The 18,583-nt window shown below is 45.1% G+C and overlaps 1 protein-coding gene and 1 non-coding gene across 2 annotated transcripts; both read right to left on the bottom strand.

The window, feature by feature from the left end:
- Positions 1 to 771: 771 nt before the first annotated feature.
- On the bottom strand, positions 772 to 12,625 carry pprc1 (PPARG related coactivator 1). Its single transcript, XM_085800125.1, has 14 exons — positions 12,387 to 12,625; positions 9,931 to 10,026; positions 9,652 to 9,801; positions 9,348 to 9,428; positions 7,209 to 9,255; positions 6,667 to 6,720; positions 5,671 to 5,731; positions 5,299 to 5,366; positions 4,253 to 4,985; positions 3,937 to 4,140; positions 3,746 to 3,824; positions 3,531 to 3,652; positions 3,083 to 3,234; positions 772 to 1,171 (listed from the first exon to the last, which is right to left on the bottom strand). Exons 1-14 carry the CDS (start codon positions 12,465 to 12,467, stop codon positions 1,071 to 1,073), a joined length of 4,029 nt encoding a protein of 1,342 aa, XP_085656251.1. The 5' UTR covers positions 12,468 to 12,625; the 3' UTR covers positions 772 to 1,070.
- On the bottom strand, positions 3,317 to 3,456 carry LOC146973511 (small nucleolar RNA SNORA50). Its single transcript, XR_015037812.1, has one exon. It is a non-coding gene; the product is annotated as a small nucleolar RNA SNORA50 (small nucleolar RNA).
- Positions 12,626 to 18,583: the final 5,958 nt, after the last annotated feature.

Here is an 18,583-nt window from a genome sequence, read left to right as displayed (position 1 = left end):
TGTACAGTACAAAGACAAACATAAATCTTGTGCATTTAGCACTTGTATACAGTAGGCCAAGTAAAAAATAAAGTACAAAAATATAGAAATGAGAAGTGCACAACTCAGCCACAGCATCATTTCTCTGTACTGGGTCAGGCCACAGGACTTCATCCTCAACTGGCTTATATATGTTCCCTCACATCATTAGCCACAAGTGTTATTAATTTTGAGTTGTTGTGTTCAACCGGTGAAACTTGTGCTTTACTTGTGTTTGACTTTTGCCACCTGTGCTCAGCATTATGCAACACAGGTGCATCACAATGAAAATGTGTTGGTGAGTTGTGTCTAAACAGGTGAAAAGTGCTGATGGTTTTGCCAAAAGAGTGACGGATTCAATCAGTGGGTTCAGGCAACTGAGAATTTGGTTCAGACAACAGGGTTTAGTGTTTTAGCAATTGAGAAAAACTGTAACAGTCGCCTCTGGTGTCACATGTACCTTTCCTGCTATGATCAACCAAAATGTTAGAGGCTATAACAGAATCCTGCAATCAAAGCAGCAAACCTGAACATACTTGTGTGCTTTTGTGACAAAACATTTTGTGTAAAGTATCGTTACAAACATCTTCCCTTAATGTTCTTATGTTGCCAAACAGTGACAAATGCAAAGACACAGGTGAATAATGAAACAAACACATTTCAGTTTCTCTTTTTTAATTTAGGTTTGCAGTACATTTACATGTATGACAACCTCTCCCGAGAATTAGGGAGCAGCATTCCACTTATTTATCCCCCTTTTTAAAAATGATTCTCTCTCTCTCTCGCTCTCTCCATACAATTCAAATTGATTTTACATTTAAATAAACTTTTTAAAAAATTATCTTATTTCACTTATTTCTTTTTTTTTTTAAACTTCTTTTCCTACTTTCATTACAAATCTTCACTTCAATAGAAGGTGTTAGCTTGCAGAAAAACAAAACAAACACAAAAAAAACTAATGCAACAACTAAAATGTAAAGACAGTGTTGCAGGTGGGAGCCGGTTGTTGGCTCTGAGGTAAATGTGAGCTGCCTCCTGCTGCAGGCCTCTTGTTACCTCTTCTGATTCTGCTGGGCCTGCTTCAGTAAAGTGTCGAAGTCTAGTGCTTGATACTTGCCCTTCCCAGGCACTGGCTCATACTCTCTACTCGAATCTGAAAAGAGAGGAGCAAAAAGTCAGTGTTGCATACAAAGGGACAGGGACAGCAACAACGCACTGGGGTTTAATCATTTCAGATTGACTAATGGGCGTAGCCCGGATTTTATGTCATGAGTTGAGTAACCACAGCACAACCCTTTCCATATTTCTAATTAGTTGCCAAGTTAAAGCAGAAGTAAGTGGTCCGGTCGTTTTCGCTAATGCTGCGTTCCAGGCAGGCTTTTGAAATCGTAAATTACAGCTTCAAGTCACAACTTACGACTTTGTAGCGTTTCAGGCAACCCACTCGTGTTTTTCCGACCTGTTTTACCGGTGAAAGTCACTATAACGGCCACTCGTAACTTCCGACCGGTGAACTCGTACCAGATCGAACTGGTATGACTTCATGGTCGGAAAAATACGAGTTTCCTTGAACGCACCATAACAGTCCTCGTCGCTACGTCGCCACATTCACGGCGTCCCTTGGCTGCACACACAGCCCTGCATGCCGTTCTCTCTCCTCATTGGATAAAAACTGTAGGATACGATAAATGTTTTCTCCTTGGCTCAGAGCAGAGCAGAGTGACTGACAGACCCGTGTTTCAGTCCAAACACTCTATGTAAGTGATTGCTGTCGGAAGATATAACTATTTAAGACTTATATTAACTAGGGCTGTCAGAGTTAACGAGTTAATCGCGATTAGATTAATTAAAAAAATTAACGCGATTAAATTTTTTAATCGCGGTTAATCGCGGCCCATTTTGTCCTCTGTGGAGGACTGGAGTGTGGGACCTCCAGTCCAGTAGGTGGCGGTAAGGCACCTTCAAGTTGGTTGCTACACAAATATACACAGTCTAACATATATCCACAGCTCTATCCATTGATTTTTTGACGGCTTTGTTGTCAACAAATGCACATGGCCAGGCAGAGGTGTAGCAAAGTAAAGGGCAATTTCCACTGGATGCAATTCGTTTCAATTCTGTGTGAGTTTCATGCATCATGTGTTATGATTAGGTACTAGGCCTGCTAGGTCTGGTCTAAAAGTTGTTTGTCTAGAGATTATAACACTTTGGAGGGTTGAAAGTCCAAAGCGCCATATATAATATTTTTAATAGAGATTAATCGCGAGTTAACTATGGGGAAAATGCGATTAATCGCGATTAAAAAAATTAATCGTTTGACAGCCCTAATATTAACACAAATATATCACTTACTTCTGCTTTAAAACAAAACTGGAGATCATCTTTCCATGGGAGCATTGCCCACCAACAAGTGAGTTTCATGACTGCACAGTTGTGATGCTAGTAAGGACCCCCTCTGTAGCAATCGTGTCAACTACTCAATATCTCCAGGATCACATCTTGATGTGAGCTGTGAGTGACATTCATGATTGCCAGCCATAAACACTGGCGGGCGACAGGTCTTGTTATCATAGTGTCACAAGCGAATGCAGTTGTTGAGTTCAAATACGGGTGTGGTCCGATAACTGAATGTTTGTAATGTAGTAATAAATATTGAGTACTCAGTAAATTACGTTGAGTCCAAAAAAGGGCTCTAACTTGATGAACTATGATGAGTCAGGAAGATCAGAATCAGCATTTAAAGAAACTGTGAACTATGTGTTTAGTGTCAAATATACATTCCCTTAATCAGGACACTATGCAATGTGTTTGCCTTCTTCCTGCTGGTGCGACCATCATTTCCAACAGTGGCTACGTGATCTGCCAAGTTGAGGAGATATTGGCAGCACTTCACAAAGTAAAATGGCTCTCAGCTTGTGGTGAACACACTGTATCAGGATGAACTGCCATCAATATCTTCCATCTTCCGCAAACCACATCGATACCATTTGAATAGATAAACAGCGCTCTGGGTGGGAGCTACAGGAGCTTTTGTTGCGTCCGTCAATTTTAAAGCTGCACCCACCTAAGTCAGCATAGCCCATCTGGCAGAACTGTCTCCTTCCACCGAAACACAGATCGAATGGAAGCTCGTCAGGCTTGCGCAGCTTGCCTCCATTTTCAATGGCCGTGAATGCATCCTTGGTGCTGTAGTAGGTCACAAAGCCGTAGTTGTCCCTGTGACGGACAAAATATCAGCCAGCGTTAGTTTCACGGTTTAATAAGTCTCGAAGGACTCGACAGATCGAGTGCAGTTTTGAGCTGTGGCTTGCTTTTAAAAGAGCCACCTGGGGATGTTGCCAGGACGCTCCAGTTATGAACAAGCCTCACTTTGCTTTAGCACTGTAGCTTGGCCTAAGAGGTCACGGACAAGACCAAAAAGGTTCAAAGACAGCGCAGTCTGCGGCCTTGTTGCAATTCAAACAGTAATCCCCGATTACAAAAGCAAACAAGGAGGAGAAATGCGGACTTACCCGTGGTCTCTAAAGTGCAGGGTGCATTCTTCGATCTCGCCAAAGTAAGAAAAGCGCTCTTTGAGTTCTTTTTGGGTCATCGTACCCCGAATTCGACCCACGTAAACAACTCGGCGCTCCTCCTGAGAGACAAATTAATCGGGTGAATGAATGTTACAATACTATTATTTGCTTACTCAAACTGCACTTGTAAATTCAAAGTAAGAATAACTTACAATGGCTTTTTCCTTGCGTCTCTTCACCTCTTGCGCATTTGGCTTTGGACTTTGACTGTAGCCAGATCTGTATGAGGGGCTGAAGGTAAGATGAAGCAATTAGATTTTTTTCTGACTGCACATCAAAGTAACGCACAGATTAAACGGTTGTATTGATGACCACCCGGATGACTATGATTCATAGACTGTACCTGTACACGCTACTGCTTCTACTCCACTGTCCTCGTCTCTGAGGGGATTGAGATCGTGACCTGGAGCGACTCCAGGAGCCAGAGCGAGAGGAGGAATACGAGTACCTCCTCCTCCTGGGAGGGGAGCGGGACACAGAGGGAGAGGACCGAGACGAGGAACGCGAGGAGGAGCTGGAACTGCTCTCAGAGTGACGGGAACGATATCTAGAAAAGAAAAAAGGGATATCAGTGAGGAACATGGAAAAAAGAATCCATACTTCCTGGATTTGACTATTAAGACAGTTCGCCGTCTACATGTTCTGACTGGGGGCCGTACCTTTTCTTAGATGGAGAGCATGATCTTGACCGAGATCTAGAGGAATGCGAGTCTGCCTCTGAACTGCTGGACAGAGAGCTGCTGGGAGAGCGCCGGTATCTCCTCTTTCTGGACCGGCCTCCTGTCCTTTCTTTGGGGCTAGATCTGGGGCTGGGTGTGCGAGAGGCAGCGCGTTGGTGGTAGGCCCTCTCAAAAGGCCCTCTCCTGTGGCTCTCCTCTTTAACAACAGTGGAATCGGTCTCGTCTCGAGCGGGAGAGGCATCAGGAGAAGCGTCGGGAGTTTCGAGAACAGAGCTTCTCTGCATTGCATCTGTCCTGTGGTCCAGAGGCTCTTTTGTTGGACAATCGTGTGTTTTGGTTTTGACTGCAGGGTTTGTGGTGGACAGGACAGCTGTCGGGACCTGTGTGGCGTTGGTAGCCACTTGCGTGATTGGTTTAATGGTGATAAAAGACTGCTGTTTGACATTCCAGCGCTTGCCTGGCTCTCCGGTGGAAGTGCCTTTGTTGGGGAGGCAGTAGTCGTGGTCCATGCACGCCAAGTCAGGGTCTACAGGGGCAGCAGCGGGAGTGGGCTTACTGCGGGTCTTCACTGAGGGTAGTGGGCGAGCCTCTATCTGGATAACCTTGGAGGGGCTGGACTTACAGGCCTCGGTTGCCTTGCTTTTCCCCAGCAGGGCCACGGGGGCCAAAGGCTTCCACATCTGGTGTGGAGGGGTGGTCGGAGGAGTCAGAGCTGGAGGAGAGGGAAGGAGAGTTCACCACAGTTATACCCAACATTCAAGGACACGTGGCCATCTGTGTTGCGAGGTAGCAAACCTATGATAACAATGTGCTATTGTTGACCATTTTTAATGACTGAGCTGTTTAACTGCTGAACGCAACGAGAGCACGGGAGCCATAAAAGGGCAGAATAAAAAAAAAAAAAAGGAAGCACTTGAGTTGCCCTTTTGTAACGATAAAATCTATCTACACAAAGTCACCTTTACTGTATGTGTTGTTTTAATGACTTCACTCATTCTGAAGCCAAAGACAACATGTTGAATTACCTGCAGTACTCGAGAGGTCGTTAGCTCTCACACGGTCCACAACCGTTTTCTCTGGAGCCGACTCAAAACTGCAAAACAAGCACAGTGTGTGTGTTAGTCTCACCACTAAAACAGTGTATCCTTCACCTCAGCTTGTCCAGTTTGTGTTTGGCGTGCAACCAAGTCTGGACCGAAACTCAGACTTGAGGCGGCCATCAGACATCAGCAGGGTTTACGGTAGGTCTTGGCAAAAGTAGAACATCCATCACCTCCACACACAAACACACACACACACACATAGAGCAAACGGGTTTCACGTGACATGGGCTCTTGGTGAGAAACCACTGCTCCATCACTCACACCGAGCAGCGTAGGGGCTGTAGGGTAACTCACCTCGAGTTTCCTACAGCTGCTGCTCTACCAGAGACCTCCGGCACACACTGCTCCTCTTTGGCTGAAGAGAGAAGGGACAGGGAAATAAGCGCATCAGCTCAGGGACCAACAGGATGAGATAAAGGAACACCACAAAAACGACTAAAGGATTGTGTGGATGAAACTGTCGGTGTACGTGTAGTGAATAATGCAGTCATGCTGGGTAATATTTGTTCAGTTTATTTTTGCACAGAATGTCACCAAATGGCCAGCAGCTACATTAGCGCCAAAGCACACAGTACAGTGGTTCGATAACGCGTCCACTAACACGAGTAATGGCAGACACGGCCCGAGCACTTGTTAGAGTTGGGGCTTGTACATCCGCTCAAACAAAGACAGCAGGGTGAGAGTTAAATGGATTTGCGGACAGGGCAAAATTCCAGCAGCTGAGCAGGCAAGAGCACAAAGCAGCTTCTCTGCCCCCCCACGGCACCCGACTCTTAAAGGGGAATGTTTCAGTGGGGGGCGAAAAAAAATCCTGCCATTATGAACAGTGTTTGGGTGTAAAAACACCTTCCCATCAGATCAGATAAGTGTCAAGTTAATATGAGCTGCCTGATGATATCTTTGTTCCATATCACTGAAAGATATAAGAGGTGGTCGTCCAACTTCACTGATGACCCCACCCATAAATATACATACAACAACACTGTATTTGTTGTGATCAGTGAAACTTGATACTAACCAAGTCCAAGTCCCCTACTCACTAACATGCACCACTGCTGACCGGAGATAATATTTTAAGAAACTTCCTGCGATTACGAAACAAGGAAAACTGACACTCTGACTACATTTAGCTTGATAGTAAAACTAAGTGACCTGTTAAACTACTGGCCTGCCATTGCACCATTATCCAAAAAAACAAATAAACCCTGGGGGGTCTAACATGGAGTTAACCAAGCAATCGGCGATTTTTCTCATACAATATCAATAAAGTAAAATAAGACATTCGTTTACCTTGGGTTTCCTCAAACTGCTCCAGCAAGCTGGTTAAATCAGCAGCTTCAATTCCTGCAAAAAAAGATCAAAACATTATCCTGATGTGTTTACAGTATGGCACGGTGCAGAAACACTACAAGAACACACACATATAAATAAGACAGACCACAAGGATAAAGGCTCAATGCGGTGATGGACTGGACAGGTGTAAGACGATTAGAGAATAGTCTAGACGTTACACGGGGGTGCAAGTGTTTCGATTTTTTGCCGTGACACTGCATATTATTTCACTGCACTAACAGTACAATAATTTATTTCTGATATGGAGTTCCTGCACATCAGCAAATACTGGAGCAGACTGAGCGCAGGCTTTATCCAGAGCAGCACAGAGGAGACACTGACAAGGCAATTTTCTAAACAGGCGCATTATAGATAAATAACAGTTGCTGGTGGATATCATAATTGTTTAAATGTGTATAACATGGCTACAACTAAAAACAGAAGCTAGTTTCTATCAACCTTTCATGCATAAAATCACATTGAGTGATCTTTGAGCTCACCTATCTCACTGGTGAAGGCCTCAATCAGCTCCTGCGTGGCGCTCTTTGCCTTCTGGGCCTTGGCCGTTGTAGTGCAGTTTGTTTTAGGTTCAAGCACGACAGGTTGAGCCTTCAGACTCTGGGAGTCTGAGGGCTGAGCAGCAGGATGGGGACACTGCTGGGTACCGCTGGCTGTGGGCTTGGAGGCCTTGTTGTCAGCTGTGATGACGCTCTTTAATAATGTGGCAGCAGCAGTGACCTGGGGCACCTTTTGGAAAACGACAGTGGTCTTCTGGGGGGCACTGGGGGCAGACACGGTGGTAGCAGCAGCGGTGGGTTTGATTGACTCTGTAGTGGTTTTGGGAACGGGATTAATGAGCTCCACGGACTTTAGAGATGCAGGCTGAGGTGGGGACTTTACGTCAGCTCCACTAGCCTTTCCTCCTGAGAGCGGAGGAGAGCATTTCCCATCTGCAGTGGCATGTTTTAGAGCCGCTGGAGACCCAGAGCTCTGAGGCACACAAGGCACTGCAGGTGGAGCTTTGGGAGTTTCAGGCGTCTGCTGGGCTTTAGGAACAGGAGCGGCAGCGGCAGCCGGATGAACTTTACTGGAGGAAGCGGCCACCATGTAGGCCGGTGGCACCAGCAGCGCCTCGGGGGTGGGAGGTGCAGCCGGCCCCCTTGGCTGCCAGGCGGGCTTGACCTCCTCCACCTCCTTCTTGGCCGCCTGCGGGCTGGGCCGTCGGGAGTCCTTGGGGCTGGGGTCGGGCAGGCAGGGGATGGGGGGCAGCTCTTTGGGGAGCTCGGGCAGGCTGGGCCACTTGGTGCTGTTGTCGTCTTGCTTCTCCACCGGCGTCGGCTTCTTCTGCTGCCGGAGCCGCCGGTACTCGGCCAGGCTGAGCGATTTGGGTTTGGGCTCTGGGGCCGCGACGGCCACGGGAGGGGGGGCCTCGCAAACAGGCGGCGTCGTCGGAGGTGTGACGGGACTCGGAGCAGCTGCGGGGCTCTCTGAAGATGGCGGGGCAGGAGCAGCAGAGGGAGCCGCTGCTGCTGCTGCTGATGAGTCTTCCAGCTTGGCGGGGGCTGGGTCCAGCTGTTTAGGAGCTTCATCAGGCTGTCGAGGGCTCACTGCTGCGGGCGAACCGCTGCACCGACTCTTCTCGGGGCTTTCCTTTAACTGCCTGGGTGACGCACATGTGGCAACTTTCACATTAATGTTGGGCAATAGTGTTGTAGTGGTGATTTGTGTTTCAGTTTGGCATGGATTCAGTTTCTGAGGTTGCACGGAGGAGGAAGCTGGAGTTGAGGCAACGGGAACCTTTGGGACTTTGTGGCGTTTCTTTTCTTTGACCGACCTCTTCTCCGGCTGTGTGGGAGCCTCCTGTACCGTCTTCCTTACTGTACCGCTTCTAAGGACCCGTCCCTCTACGGGTTCAGGTTGGATCTGTTCTTTGTATTTCTTTTTCTTTTTCCTCGAGGAGGAGCTTTTGTCTTTTACGTCTTCCTTCTTTTGTTTTACGATGGTCTCGTCTTTCGCATCTGGGCGCGGGTCTGCTGTTGCGGGGGCCATCGCCGTCACTGGAGCCTCGCTGACGCTCACGTCTTCATCGTCTACATCTACGATAATATGCTCAGAGCTGTCAGAGGCCGCCTCTTCTGCTTCGTCTGCAAGTCTCTGCTCTTTTTCTGGAGACTGCTCTTGAAGCGGCAGAGAGACGGGGAGGTCCATGTTTGGGATGGCCAGGATGGGTTCTCCGTTCTCCCCCTGGTCCACCACTTCAAGTAAGATGCCGCCTTCGGGCAACATCTGTTCGCCGTCGTCGTTCTCTACACAAATGGCCATACAGTATGGGTGCATATGCCTGACCAAGTCCCCGAGGCTGACTGAAACACCGTCCTCGCCCTCCTGCTCAAAGGTGACGGAGAGCGGGAGGCCTGGACCTTCCCAGTCCAACAGGTCGCTGTCCAGAGATGAATTGTACCTCACTGGGCTCAGAGTGAGAGAGCCGTCATCTTCTTCCTCCCCATCACTCCTCTGGAGAGAGTCCGCCAAGACCCTGGGGAGGCTCTGGGCGTAGACAAAGAAACAAACATGCAGTCAGGCTCTGAAATCTGTCAGCTCTTCTAGTTGATGTACACATTAATTATGCACGAAGCTACCTTTCCAGTTGATGTAGGTCTTGCGCCGCATAGCAAGTCTTTCTCGGGAGGGGAACGAGACAGACACATCAATCTCCGCAGCTGGAGAGCCAAAGATAAAGAAAACCAGCAGGGCATTGAGACGTCATCCAGAAATGTTATATCTACAAACATGTGAAACAATGAACAGGAGGTGTATTTTGAATCAGAGGTCAGCAGGTTGCTCTTCCACCTCCTTTCACTCTCATTCTGAAAGGCCAGATGGGGGGGGGGGGGTGAATCTGAGAGACACTTTGAGAGTTATGTATGACAGCTGGCCACTAACCGGAGAGGGTTCCCTGCCCTTCTGACCTGACAGCAGGTCTGAGTCAGGCAGTGTGTCAAACGGGGACAGGTTCTCATCATCTACATTGTCAAGGATCTCAGTCAGGGCCGTGAGCAGCGTGGCTTCGCTCTCCTCATCCAGTCCTTTAGTCTGAAAACAAACAGACAAGTTAGATCACGCTGTCACTGCAGAGCGTGTAAACAAACAACTGCACAAGGCTTATACATGATAGTAAGGCTCCTCTTATATTTCAGTTCATGTTTATGAAATGAGTCTTGCCTCTATTGTTGGTGTGTCCTCAAACATAGACAGGATGGAGGGGTCTAAGCAGCTTTGAAGGGCTTCCAGAGCTTCTCCAGAGCTCAGCGTAGAAGTCTAGAGAAGAAACAACACTTATAGATTATAGTTGGCAAAACTAAAAACATGATTCAGGTAAAAATTATCAACTAGCCGCCAACCAAAATGCATAATTGTAGCAACTGCTGTTTAATACCTTTTTTTTTTTTTTTTTTAATACACAGATCAGCCGACTTAAAACTGTTACCTCTTCAGTCATGTAAATATTTCAAACTATTTGACCGAACTTTGAGCAAATATTTAAGTACAACTTGTTATTTTGTTTTGCACAATATAAAGTGTGATGTCTTAAATGCATGTTGTGCTTTCCGCAACACAGGTAAGCAGGAGCATGGTCCTGAAGCCGACTCCATGTTTTACTCAAAAACGTGCTCCAGGAGTAAAACTTCCTTGTAGTATCATATATGAACCACTGGGCGGCTTTTCCATTACATTTTTTTCTCCTTTAAAAAGCCAGTGCAGCTGTCTTTGACTTACTTCTTCTAGGACCCCTGGTAATGAGAGTCTCGCCCCACATATCTCTAGGTCTAAAGGCACATGTGTTGTAAACAAAATCAGTGTTGTGTATCCCTTTAGGCAAAGAGTAGGCCTACTTCCTGTTTCACAAAAGCTGTATCACTTGATTTAAATAACCTGCTAAAAGAAAATAAGTCAAGTGTGTGTTTAACAAGCACATCGAGCATACTAGCTTATTCATTTGGTTGTTGGAGCTGAAGATGGGTCTAAACTCAGGCGTTTGAAAAGGAGAATCAGAAGAGGAAACCCCAGAGGCCAAAGAGAGCACATGCTTTTCCAACTTGAAAAACACCAGAGGCATTTTCCTATGATTAGAAACATACAAAAACATCGACTGCACAGTGCACATGCATGACTCCAATTTAATTTACACTTCATTATCAAGTTATAAGTTAATAGACAACTTCAAAAAAAAAAAAAGAATCTGTCAAAAAATGACTAAATGTTACAGAAAATAATGGAGAATTTTGAATAGCTACATTTTAAATAAAGTTTTATCAAATAACTCTAAACTTTCATTGATAAATGTAGCTCTAAAAGGCTGGCTTGAGCAAAACAGATTTGAGCTAGGTGAATAACACCAAGTCCAGCACACAGATCCGTCTATAGGAGAAAACATAAGTGATAACAGTTTGCACTTTCATCTAAAAACGCACCCGTTTTACTCAGTGTCCCACGTGTTGCAGACATGTTTGATTCTGGCCTCACCCCGTCCAGAGGGGAGCTCGACTGCCCACGTGTTGCACTACAACAAACCCCAGGCTGGGCCTCATCAACACAACTGTCCCACGTTTTTTAACAATCACAGGAGGCAAAGACCGCATCTCAGTCCGCGTTAATACACCGAAATGTTGGGAAAAGTCGCAGGTAGTGAGTTACAAACTTTATGAATCAGGGTGTGTGTGTGTGTGTGTGCAGAGATTAAACTGACCCGACTCCGTCTGCGCATGTGTGAGTAACTCCAACATGTGATTCACCACGACTGAACCACATGTGGGTAATACACACACAGGTTTTTTGAATGAAAACTTGGCACGTGCCAGCAGCAGCAGCCTGAGACTTTTTAATCAGACAAATGTATCCAACTTGCGGTGACTATAAATTGTATAATAAGTAGATATATAGTAAATGCATCACCACTGAGCTGATGACACACTGCAGCGTGCTGGCACGAAGCCTATAAAATTACAGCAAGGCTTTAAAAAAAAAGCAATAAATACACTCTTAATTATCCTCAAGCTTTAATAAATCAAACAGAAAATAAGGACACATCCAGCCTGCAACGATGACACAGCCTGAGGACTAGCATCCTGCAGTGTTTGTTACCACGTGTGTATGATTCAGTGGATGGACAGGACACACAGTACTTTGACACATACACCCACTAAAATACGTCTCACCGATATCTCTGATACAAATGGAAAACATGCCAGGTCGACCACCAGTAAAAATACACAACTGTCACTGCATTTTTCTCAATGAATGTTTATATTTTTACGGGACAAACCCTGCGTCGCTGTGTAGCCGGCCGGCCAAGCTACACTGACTCATTTGCTAGCATTAACATAAAGCGAAAGAAAATTTACAAGCTAATCACAATGAAGCGTTGCGTTTAAATGTACATACAAATAAAGACAGGGTTAACCTGTCCGTGAACGCCACAAAACACTAAGTGCTTAATGGATAAGTTTTTTTTTTTTACTAGAGATACTACGGTTGCATCCACGTGTCACTTTTCCATGCGCAGTGTACACACACACACACACGGCACACTCTGCCCATCTTTTGTTAAAACCACGCACACCCAACTACTAACAGCGGATTCACAAGTCAGGAAATAAAACACAGCACACGTCCTTTACCTCGTCTAGTGTGTCCATGGGGAAAAACTCCATATTGCACGCAGTTAAAGTCTCCTCGCCTGCTCCCCACCGCGCCGCCATCTTGCGAGTATACTCCCTGCCCCGGCTGCTTTCTGAGTGAAAAGTGATGAACCGACCGCGTCAGGCAACAAGCACGCCGGTGTTGGGGGGAGACACGTGGTCCCCACATTCCCGGCAAAATGACGCAAAGTGACGCAGTGGCGGGTCAAGGGTTACGTACGTGGCCACGTCGTTTTGTAGTTCCATTAAAAGTGAGCGTGAGAGTCCGACACTGCCTTGTTGTGGCCGGGCTGTATTTATGACCTCTGCTGCAAAATGAAGACAAAAGACGACAAGAGCACACTCAGTAAAGTACAGTAAAGTAGACTTTTATTTATTGATTTAATTTGAACCCAAATTAGTCACAGTAAGTGTCAACAGTGGCTGACACGACAGGCACAACAGTAAACACAAGGTAGGTGACAGTGACGAGATAGCTACAAGACAACCATCAAATTATTAAACCACAGAAAATTAATCAGCAACAGTTATTTTTACTGACTAGCTCGACAAAATAAGACACGTGAACATATCATCTTGAATATGAGAACCTATGGTGGGCATTTTATTGCATTTAATTGCTTTTACTGACATTTTACCAACGAATTTCCTTCTTTACGAAAAGAGGTGCTTGCAGACAGTTCTAATACCAAGCAGTCCTCATATGATAATGAGGTAGTAATATAATAGTTTTATCATAGTGTTTTAAAGTGGTTTAAGTGTGGATTATATGCATCATTTAATATTGTTTGAATGACATTGTAAAATTAACTGCAGGATTAAGGTTGTTTTGTAAGAACAGCCCATTTGCCTGTTTGTCATGATACATTAAATAAGAAATATAGAAACAACTAATGCAAAGCAACACACTGGATTCAAATACTCACTTTTCTTGCAGACTATTTTGGGTGCAGTTATTTGTATGTTGACTTTTAGCTCTGTGGTCAGTTTTGAGTCTGTTGATTGGGATGTATTTCTAAAATGACACACTGTTTGTTTCCAATGTTTTGTCTTTTGTAGTTACACACGTGGAGCAGCAGACTTACCTTACCTAAGAATTACCTTACAAGGTAATGTAACCCAAGACAACAACACAGGGCACTGCTCACAAACCCTCCGTATCTGGTAACATTAGACAAATCACACAGTATGCAAAACATGCAGTTCTCTCCACAACAACAACAACCACAACAACAATGATTTACAAACATTCAATGTTAGGGCTCAGTTCTTGTCTTTGTGATAGTGGATAGCATGCTTTAATGCTTTACTGACCTAAATGAAACAATTTAATTGTTAGGAGCTGTTTTTCTTTTCAGGGAAAAGATTCCTCATATAATTCATCATTTGATGGGTGATATGATATCACATATATGATGTGATACAATGAATGGACAATTGTTAACTGGTCAACATTTAAACAGAATAATGACCTAAGATGTGAAACATGGGTAATATTTGACAAATTAATTAAAAAACAACTATTGTTTATTGTGTAAATATAACCTCCTCTTTGTGTCACTTAATCATGGGCAGTGTGTGAAACTATTCTATACTCATATAGGCTATATCTACCTGCCTTTATAGACTGACATGCATCCCAACTTTTCTTGTCAAGACTCTTTATCATCTTAAAAGTTTTCAGAAAAGGTTAATTGTCAGTTTCTGTGCTGTTGTCTGGTTCTTCTCTCACTGTGCTCCCACAGGTTTAGTCTAATTGCCTTCACTTTCAATGGCCGTGAAACAAGGAAGCAAGGAGGGCTCTCCAGGACTGGAGGACTCTCATGTGGTCCTTTGGATGAGAAAAACACAATTTCTGTGGAGACAGTTTCCCCTTTGGACTGAGGTGTGCTTTGTGCTATAATGAAAACACACACATCTGTTCTGACAGATTTGTTAACATAAAAAAAAAAAATCTGCTCATGCTGTTTGGTCACACAGTGGCAGTCATGGACCTTGAAACATGTTTTTGGTTTCAGCTTGAACTCTCTTGTCTGAAGATACTTCCAAATATTGTGCTAATATCATATGGTAAATTTGAATTGTACATTGCAACACTGAAAGGTGTAGATGAAAGTAGGTTATAGTTTCTTATTAAAACTAGATCCATGTAAATTAAATAAAGTAAAAGGCACCTTTATGCAATTCATACACAAGATGCTCTCATGCTAATGCCACCAGTAGCTAATAGTGGCTAATGTTTTGGTAACTTAGCAGATAATGATAGACTTATTATTATCTGACATTAGAACCTTTTGACTGCTTTAGACTTCTTTAATATCGTGCCAATGCAAATGTCCTACTTTTATTTTTTTACTTTCCTTTTTTTTCCCGGAAAATTAATGGCAGCCTCGGTTTCTCAGAGGATGACTGGACAAAGATCAAGCAGGCTTTTCACATCCATCACATTGAACCGAGGTTACAGTCACAGAAGAGGACCCTGAGTTTCTGGAAAAGGCTTGTAAGTTGAGATTTCATATTTTTTTCCCCATGTCTCACACTATCTATCTTCAGGTTCAGTTCATGTTCAAGTTCATAAAGCATCACACTAACCTTTAGTTTAGAGTGAGTCACAATTAAACGAGCACAAGGGAATACCACTATGAAAACATTTATTGGTCTCTGAGGACTAAATAAACATCACACTGAGAGGAGAAGGAGTTTTCCCTCAGAGCTGGAGAGGAAAATTGTATAAAGAGCTGTGTGCTGGATGTCTGAGTGTAACACATGAACTAAAGGTATGAGGAGTGAACACAAAGGCAGGCTCTGAGACACAGAGGTGGGGAGTAAATTGGGTCAAATACAAAAGTGGGGGGTGATGCGTTCCTCATTAGGACCGGTTCTGCATGGCACAGAAAAGCCATAGGCAATTCCCATCGTCCCACAGGCAGAAATGGATTAGAGGTGAGGCCACACACACTCACACACACGCACTGTGGTCTGCCATTGTGGCGTACCACTGTCTGTTTGTCATTTTACTCTCTCCTTGTGTGAAGAATAACACGGTTGTTTGTAAAGTTTTAAGAATCCTTCTTCTACGTTTCCCCGACAGCTGTGGCGGAGCTCGTCAGTAAACTCGTGCACGCGCTGTAATGAATTTGAGAGAGCGAGCGTCCTTATTGACAAGCAGTCTCAAAACAACAGACACCAGCAGCACTGCGGTGTAGTTTCGTGTCTGCTTGCTGTGTCTTCTCTGGCGTCGATCCAGGAATCCCTAAGGCGACAATTACGAGTCTCACTGATCAAGTTGTGTCCCTTTGCTGCTTTTTCTTTTGAAGAACAAGACCATTATAATTACGTGCCACAGCATATGAGGCTGTAATGTTGGTTCGGTAGCGGGTTTGATTCCCAGCTCTTCTTGTTTACACGTTGAAGTACCCTTGACCTTTAACCCGTAAGTGGTCCTGAGGCATGTGGATCAGTGGATGTGGGAACCAAACACACGCCTTTAATAAGCTGCAGTGGCGCCACAACAACAACAACAACAAGCGTAATCTTTGCGTTCACAGTTTTGTTTGCTTTGCTTATTTCCTCAGCTCCACTCAGACATAATTTGAGTTTTCTATGAATCGCTGCTCTCGTGTTTGATTATCTCTGCGTGAGTTGTCTACATTTAAACGCAAAGTTACTTTACATTCTCTCCTCTGCTCTTCTTTTTTGTGTGTGTGTGTGTGTTTACAGTAGCATTAATACTGTACGTGCTTCCTCCGCGTCTGTTTCCCACGTGTGTCTGAGACACAACAGGCCCACAATCAGTCTGCCTCTCATTACCTGTCATGCCCTGAAGAATCCACCGCTGCTCACATTTCCTCCACAGCCCACCCCTCCCACCCACCCCCCCACCTCGTTTCTGAGAAAAACAGAGAAAGAGAGAGGAACGCTACTGTGCCCCAACACACTCCCTAACTGCTACCTACCGCTGCTCTGCCGTTGCCATGGATACAGTGCCCTCTCTCCCCCTCTCCTCTCCTCTCCTCTCTTCTCTCTCGGTGGGCATGGAGGGATGGGGCTAGAGAGGAGAGGAGAGGAGAGGAGAGGAGGGAAGAGGAGAAGTGTCTCTGGCTGCTGCCTCTGCGTCATATTCATACCAGTGCAGCTGAGAGCTGCCCCCCCATCCTCCTCCTCCTCCTCCTCCTCCTCCTCCCCCTTTCCCCTCCTTCTCCTCCTCCTCCTTCTCCTCCTCCATCCTTCCTTCCTTCCCTCCTTCCTTCCTTCTCATCATCCAATTTGCACACTGCTAGATCCCCCCCCCCTCCATTTGTGTCTCCTATCTGCATCTGCTCATCACTCTCTCTCTCTTCTCTCTCTCCCTCTCTCTCTGCCCAGCTTGGTTTCCTCTTCTGCGTGGCTGACCCAGGCAGACTTTTTCGAGCGAGCGTGGGCGCAGAAGAAAGAGGAAGACAAAAGGTAAGCGGTGAGATGGAGGTGGTTGTTTAAGAGTGTGGAGAGGAGAGAAAAAGGGGAAAGGAGGAGGAAGAGGAGGAGGAGGAGGAGAAGAGGGAGGGAGGGTGGTGGGGGGGTCGCAAAACAGCTGCAAAGACAAAAGACTGAGAGGTAAGTGCTGATGGCATGACCTCACCTGAGATACCAAGGATGACACTGTGAAGCCTTTTTTTGGGGGGGTGGGGGGAAAAACAGGGTTGTCAGTGCATGTGAAGCAAGTGCTGAGCAGACGAGTGGCTCAGTCAGTCAGTGCGTCTGTGCAGCACTTTGCTGACTGTCACACAGTGTTATGGAAGTGCTGCCGCTGAGTGTTCCCACAGCGGAGGCGAGGAGGTGAACAGAGGGGGAACTTCATTTATTCTCAGAGAGCTTCTTTGAGCGATGTGTGGATGTGTTGACAGAGCGGGAATCTCTGTTATCTGCTGCAAGAGTACGGAGAGTGAGAGGGAAGAGAGGAAAGAGAGGAAAGAGAGAGAGAGAGAGAGCATACCTGACAGCGCAGTCAGTGGTGAAGTGCTCAGCTTCAAAGCCTGATCGCTCCTGGAAACAGAAGCCATTTCCCAAATCACATCACATTCACGCACCCCTCCTGTTTCTTCTCTGCCGCTTTTATCTCCTCTTCTTCTTCTTCTTTCTTTCTCTCTCTCTCTCCTTGTTGGGGTTGCCACTCTCTGTTTCTCATTTCTGCCTTTGTTCAGACTTGTCCATTTTACAGTAGCAGAATCTTCTGTAAATGTCAAACCAGCAGATCGTGACCTACAATGCGTACAAAGGACCGACTGGTGATAGAATAGCAGCAAGGGGGAAGAGATGGACCTTGTTGAAACAGACAGAGACAAAAAAAAGTGTGTGTGCGTGAGTGTATGTGTGTGAAGGGGAAATGAAAAGAGGGAGAGGGGGGGGGGACAAGTCAGGGGAAAAAGAAGAGGCCCGCAGGGTTGTTCATTGTGTCTCGGTCCTGAGAACAGTGTCTGACACCGTTTATGACATTTAAATGTGATGCCTCTACCAGAGCGCTGGTGTGTGGGGAATGTGCCCCGTCAGCTCTCGTTCCAGTGGAGACAGTTGTTTGTCTTTTGTTAGTATATTGGTTGTGAGTGACAGAAAACAGAGATCTGAGGTTTGTTAAAGTGGGCTTCAACTCACTCGGGAGGAGGAGATACAGTTATGTGTCTATGCCAGACCACTGGTTCTCACCCTTTCTGTGTTTGATGTTGCCTCACGGCCCCGTCACATGAACCACAGCACCACATCATGGAGCGTCCATCATAACAAACATCTGTCGTGTGGAAAATATCTTTGGTTATACTGATATTCACCCACATATTGAACGTATTTTATTCATGTGAAAGTGGTTACATTTATTTTTTTGTACAGTTTAATAGTTTTCATTCATATGACCAACACATTGACATAAGATGAATATAATTTTACCTTTTTGTCTAACTTCTAGCTTTGTAATTTACTATTATACTATTTTAAACTATTGCTCTGTAAGTTTTAGCTTTATAATTCAACTATTCATGACTTTTAATCGATTTCAATGATTTATTCACTACTTTGAGATTTTCAGATTTCTTATAGTGAACCACTTCAACATTTATATATACATTTACATTTATTTGAGATGTGAAACATTTCTACATTCTTTTTAGCAATCAACTTTAACCAGTTATTCACTACTGGTAAAAAAA

The sequence above is a fragment of the Trachurus japonicus genome, chromosome 15 (genome assembly GCF_045865225.1).
Source record: "Trachurus japonicus isolate A0001 chromosome 15, Traja_1.0".
Classification (NCBI taxonomy): domain Eukaryota; kingdom Metazoa; phylum Chordata; class Actinopteri; order Carangiformes; family Carangidae; genus Trachurus; species Trachurus japonicus.
The sequence above is the reverse complement of the archived record's forward strand: the minus strand, read 5'-3'. Positions and strand labels throughout refer to the sequence as shown.

Coding starts and splice junctions, on each gene's coding strand:
- pprc1 (XM_085800125.1), bottom strand. CDS start 12,467: ATGGCGGCGCGGTGGGGAGCAGGCGAGGAGACTTTAACTGCGTGCAAT. Junction 9,429..9,651: donor AGGGCAGGGAACCCTCTCCG/GTTAGTGGCCAG, acceptor TTGGCTCTCCAG/CTGCGGAGATTGATGTGTCT. Junction 5,367..5,670: donor GCAGCTGTAGGAAACTCGAG/GTGAGTTACCCT, acceptor CTTGTTTTGCAG/TTTTGAGTCGGCTCCAGAGA.